The sequence below is a fragment of the Phalaenopsis equestris genome, unplaced genomic scaffold (genome assembly GCF_001263595.1).
Source record: "Phalaenopsis equestris unplaced genomic scaffold, ASM126359v1 Scaffold000002, whole genome shotgun sequence".
In the NCBI taxonomy this organism is placed as follows: Eukaryota; Viridiplantae; Streptophyta; class Magnoliopsida; order Asparagales; family Orchidaceae; genus Phalaenopsis; species Phalaenopsis equestris.
The window spans coordinates 62,666,453-62,672,445 of NW_018164444.1; the positions used below are offsets into that span (position 1 = coordinate 62,666,453).

General features: G+C 31.2%; 1 protein-coding gene across 2 annotated transcripts in view; it reads right to left on the reverse strand.

Annotated features, from left to right (window-relative positions):
• Positions 1-335: 335 nt before the first annotated feature.
• Positions 336-5,993, reverse strand: part of LOC110032775 (F-box protein At4g35930-like) — an 8,287-nt gene continuing 2,629 nt past the window's right edge. For both annotated transcript variants that reach the window (XM_020736538.1, XM_020736530.1), the window contains exons 3-6: positions 4,844-5,384; positions 4,667-4,741; positions 1,491-1,600; positions 336-888 (exon numbers count right to left, since the gene is read on the reverse strand). In XM_020736538.1, coding sequence (XP_020592197.1) covers positions 630-888; positions 1,491-1,600; positions 4,667-4,741; positions 4,844-5,254 — 855 coding nt within the window. In that variant the 5' untranslated portion in view covers positions 5,255-5,384 and the 3' untranslated portion in view covers positions 336-629. The remainder of the gene's footprint in view (positions 889-1,490; positions 1,601-4,666; positions 4,742-4,843; positions 5,385-5,993) is intronic.

Consider the following 5,993-nt stretch of genomic DNA (forward strand, 5'->3'; position numbering starts at 1 on the left):
ATCCCAAACAAACCTTTAATCCTTACTAAGCGAGAAATCAAAGGACAATCATAATAGTAGAGATCTTTAGACACATCCACTTTAAACGGTCTATAAATAAACAATAAGCCTCTTTTAAAATAAGTTTAAGAGTTGTCCGTCAGAAATTACAAGCGTCGCCATAAATTTTTATATTTGAAAGGATAAAAAGGAGTTACAAAATTCATAGATTTTTTTTTTCAATTTTATAATAATTATAAGCATTAAAATAGTATTTTTTTAAATATACATAAAAAACTTTAATAGACGTTTACGCAAAACGTTTGTTATTCACAAATTATTTTGAGGCAGAAAAGTGAAACAAAATAGTAAAGAAACAGTAAATGAGACATGGGAACTTTATGAGAACTGTACATACAGAAAAGAGAACATAGCAGCGGAAGGGAAAACTCCACTGTTTCTCAACACCTAACAATCTCCCTCTAAACAGAAGAAAACATGATAGAATTGCCTGATCTCCAAGCGCAAAATTTCTGAGGGGGCAAATCTGCAATACTACAAAACATCAAAACGAGGATCCAACATGTTTATTTACAGACATGGACGGGGAGGGGGAGATGTAGGTAGGACAAAGATGATGACTAGAAAACTCAGCGAAGCTTGTTCTGCGCAACAGCCTTGCATAACTCATCCTCATAAAACAATACTCTATTTGAAGCAAGAGGCTTGAGAAGCTTGGGTTTTGGAAAATTTGGAAGCAACATACAGCTAGAGGGTAATGTAGAATCTTGGAAGAGGACGGCCGCGACCTGTTTTATGTCGAGCAAATGAAGGCGAGGAGGGCGGGGAGGTTGCCGCGGAGCTTTTGGGGTGAGCGGGCTTGAGATCCTGATGCCTTTACCCACTCCCCTGCAACAAGCACAGAATGATGTACTTATAGTTAAATGCATGTTTCAATCAACTGAAAATTTAAGCCCTGCATCAATTTTGTTTCAAGTTATCTTTTTATGTATTCTTTTATTTTTTTAGAACATATTTCTTGAAAAATATGACAATAGAACACAAGGTAGAAAAAGAATTTATGTAGCGACCCCACATAGAATGTGGGATAAAGGCTTTATTCTTGCTTTTTGTTGTATTTTTAAAACATTGTTTAAAAATACTCAAAATGTTCTTCTTTTAATTAGGTTATTTGTTTTAAAAATAAAATACCAAAAGTATAAAAATCATACCAACCAAACATATATAAAAAAAAGTAAAATTGCAAACAAAAAATAGAAAATAAAATTGTTGTTGTTGTACTTTTTATATTCTAATTTGAATTAAAACATGTAAGATTACAGTAGCTATTTTTTAAAAATAAGGTGATTTGCTTTTAAAAATAAAAAATATAGAAAGATATAAAAATCATACTAACCAAATATATTTAAAAATTAAAAAAAAGAAATTACAAACAAAAATAGAAACTAAAATTGAAGCAGAAATGGCCCTAAGAGATGATGTCTGCATACCGAGTGAAAGGCCAACTTTCAGTTGGAAGAGGGGTTTGTATCCTGAGCATCTCCAGTCTCGACCGGTCAGGAGTTGTGTAATTAAAATAAGTTTGCCTCGCTATAATGACCTGTGGCGATGAATTCAAACACCAATTTAGGCTTCGGAGAGAAGTAGGGATAAAACGAGGGCAAATATCATATCATGAATAGAAATTGAATGAATAAAATATCATCTTTCTTGAAAAATAAGAACAGATTATGGAAGCTGATGATAATCATTGACTGTATATATAAATATATATATTAAAAAACCATTTTCCTAAACACTGTAAAAATATGCGCATTTGTTTGCCGAAGGTTTTTTTTTTTTTTTAATGTTTAGTAATAAATAGCAGATTCAATCCACCTGCAGACATTGCCAGTGGCTCCACGAAAGATACTTCATTAAGTTAGTGTTGGACTGATAACATGTCTGAATTATTCACATTGGAATAACGCACAAATTATCGAAAAAAAGTTTTCAAGTAAAAGCAGCTAAAAGGGGGGTCTTTACATATATATATGTATATATATAGCACCCAATTGTTATGTTGTTACATATCTAACACCTCTACCTTCATATATACATGCATTACACTCAAATCTTTAATATCACATAAAAAAATATCACTGTAACTAACTCTTTAAAAATGAAATACATTTGTTCATGCTTAGATTTATGACACCAAAGCATTATAACTGTAAAGAATCAAACTTTAGGTTATATATGTGAAGAAATTGGAAATATGTGCTATCAAAGTAAATCCCAAGATTAATATCACAATCCTTCCTTCAACTATATCTATTATAGCATAAAATTTTCCCTAATACATTATTTTCTCCTAGTGGCGCCAGTGTAGCATCCACTACACTCTAGAAGACAACGCTCTTCATTGTTGGAATATCCATTAAACCCAATCATACCATCTTTGGTGATCTCATGTTTTTAATTTTTAATAGGAATTCATGAGAAACTCAGAATTCATAAATCTTCAACTCCTAAATAGACGAACAACACCAAATACAGAAAAAGGTCAAATGTTTAACTGTATTGTTATCACCTAGATGCTTGATAATTTAAAACCCTCTATTGCCTCCACAATCATACTTTAAGAGATGAACACGACAATGAGATTTTCTTTCTTTATATATATATATATACTCGAAAAATATATTCATCCATTGAAATCAGCTAAAAAACTCAAGAGGGTGAAGATAGAATTTGGAATATATAAAATATATATAATAAATATAAACTTGATTTTGCAAGCTCTAGTACAACAAATGTTAGCAAATCTTTGAACATTCCAAGTGACTTATCTTCTCCACAAATTTTAATTGTATACTTTGATTCACGAATTTTGTGGTATCATTGAGGTTTGCTCAACCTTTAAAACCAGATTTGCAGATATATCTTAATAACGGTTTATTTTTTAACAATAATGATTAATTTGATATCCTTGAGTGGTAGAAATTGAACACTCTAAAATATTCATGTTTATCCTGAATGGCTAAGAATATTTTATCAATTCCAACAACAACAATGGCTTCAGAGTATGCTTTAAATGCCAATGGGAGAGTTCTTGATGACTATAGAAGTTCATTGTCTACAAATAAACAGAAAGAGAAAATGGAAGAGGAACAATTCGATGTAAATTAACCGGTGTGATCGTATGGACGGCTCAATGACGTAATAATGAGATATTTTCATTAATTTCGGCTTATTATTTGAAGTTTGAACAATACATTGATGTGGGACTTTTGTTTATCAATGACTAGGTGGTTAGTCATTGATTTTAAACATAATTTTGAATTTATATGCACTTTTTGGTCGTTGGGCTTGAGATCTTTTGCTGCTCTAATTATTTTCTATCTTTAGGATGGAATCATCAGGATTTAAATGCAGGTAAGTTATGAGCTCTTCTTCTCTCTTCTTCTTCTCTGTAACATGTTTTTTTTTTGGTTAAGTATTACTCTTTTACAAATTTTTTTCTTGGAAAATTTACATAAATACCACTCAATTTCTACTAATTGCTTTTTGCTACTCTGCGTCTTTGATTCCAACGAGCTGCTACTCTGCTATCATTAACTTGTACTCTAATACATACCATCTAAGCTCTAGCAAACATTGATCATGAGTCATGATCATTTCTTACCATTTATGCTTGCTTTTGATTGATCAATTAAGGTATTATGTTTCCTATTGAATTATACTGATTCATGGTCATTCAGATGGCTTATATGAAACACCACTTATGCTTTAGGGATATAATGTAGACACAGTAACATAATTTTAATTCTTAACAGATGGAAATAACAAGCTCTGATATGAACAAATATTTCTTTTTATCATTTTTTTTCGCTGTTATGCGGGTGCAAGTGCAACCATACAAATCATTTTTGGATCATCAAAGTAATCATTGCATAAGAAGAAAAAAAAATTGAGTATTTATTATTTATTTATTTTTTCTTTTTTGAAGATGTAAATGTAGCGTAAATGTATAATAAATTGATGTGTTGTAATTATTATAATTTTCATTTTTTTAGATGTAAATATTTTAAATGTGTAAATTTTGTAATTGTCATTGATATTAATTAAGTAATATATTTTTTGTTCATTTGTGAATTGAGCTCTCAAAACATTTCTATGATCGTGACTAGTGACTCTAAATTTATATTTTTTTCTTTTATTTCAAAAATCAAGAATTATCAATTCTAGTGGTATAATACAATTTTATGAATAGTTGTTCATCAGCTTTGACGATGTAAATGTATTATTTTTCTCAAATTTTTAAAAGAATAATAAAATTTTACTTCTAAAAGTTTTATTTGAACGAATATTTTTTCATGCAAAATTTAAAAATTTAATATTTAAATTAATGTTTCATTCATACCGAGCCAAATTCGAACAGAACACGAACAACAAAAAAAGTAACGAGCCGAACAGGAATAGTGTTCACGAGCTAATTTGAACATGAGTCAAACACGAACAGTGTTATTTTTAAACGAGCCAAATTTGGCTCGTTTACACCCCTAATCGTAACTATTGAAAATATGATAAATAAACTTAAATTAAGCCGAGAACCAATTTTCCAAACCATTTAGTAGAGGGAAAGATCATAACAGAGATGAATGAAGAAAGAATAAGATCATACCGCTGATCGAATTCGCTGGCTGACATGGAAAACTGCTCTTAATTGATCATGATGTAAATAGCATAGAATTTTCACCTAGACAAATGCAATACACGGGAGTATTAATGCCAAACATGAAAATTGATCATTCCTCAAAAAACAATTCAAGGAACAAACTCAAGTATTGTAATCACATACCAAAAGTTCTATGGGGAGAGATTCAAGCCTTGAGTGACACTCCAAATCTATAGCAGCTGGTGTTCTCGGTGACTCAAGAAATTTAACTTGTCTAATCACATGGTGTGGCCTCAACGGAGACCAGAAATTAATTGTCGTCGAAGATGTATCAGGCGTTGTGCTTTGATTGCCAATATCATCTCTGAGTAATGAATCCATTTTCCTCTCCTCAGTATCCAACATAATCCTTTGCTTCCCAATGTTCTTCTTATCCTTGGAGTCTAACACAACCCTTTTCTTTCCTATGTCAGTGCAACATCGGGATGTAGACAAGTTATAACGAAGCTTTGCAAGAGCACCAGGCTTGAGATATCTATTGCTGGACTTTTTAACACGTCTCTTATTCCTTAAAGCCATGGGCTTTGGGGTCATAAAGAATAGGTAGCACTTTACTTTCTGTCGCTATGAAAAAGAAGCTGCTTGTAACAGTTTTTCTCTTAAGCTCTAGTGCCACTTAAGAACTTCAATGGAGAAGCTATAGTCAGAAGAATGTGGTGATTTTCTGCAATGATGTGACGAATTAAATGATCTCCTTGGAGAAACAATAATAAAAAACTCAGGTGCGAAAAAAATGGAGAATGTAGAGAAATACATTTGACGCAATGAAGCATATTCACTAAAATTTATTGGCATGAAACAAAACAATGAAAGTTACTAAAGCTATTATATGCAGAAAATGAAAATTAGCATATGGGCATTAGGATTAATTATTCAGAGAGAAGGAAAGGCAATGATACTGGGGTGTGATAACAGCATCAGATACTTGCCCCCTATATAGTGCCAATAACATCATTCAGGAATTATAGTGCCAATACAATCTTATTTTGCTAAATAACTGCATAAGAACATTGCTATTTAGCTTCTTTTTTTTTTTTGGGTGCCAAAAAAGGTTGGCTTAACTAAGTATAAATGTGTAAAATATATTTTGCAAATTTGAACGTAAATATTATAGCTTCGTTTCTACTGAAAAAGCTATTTGCTTCATAGAAAAATTATTTTTTTAAGTCAAATCCATGCAAAGCAGATGCAGTTAATTTTTCACGGCTAATTTGTGAGAAATTGCCCTAAGAAGTAGATTGGGGGAACATTTACACAAATATATATATATATA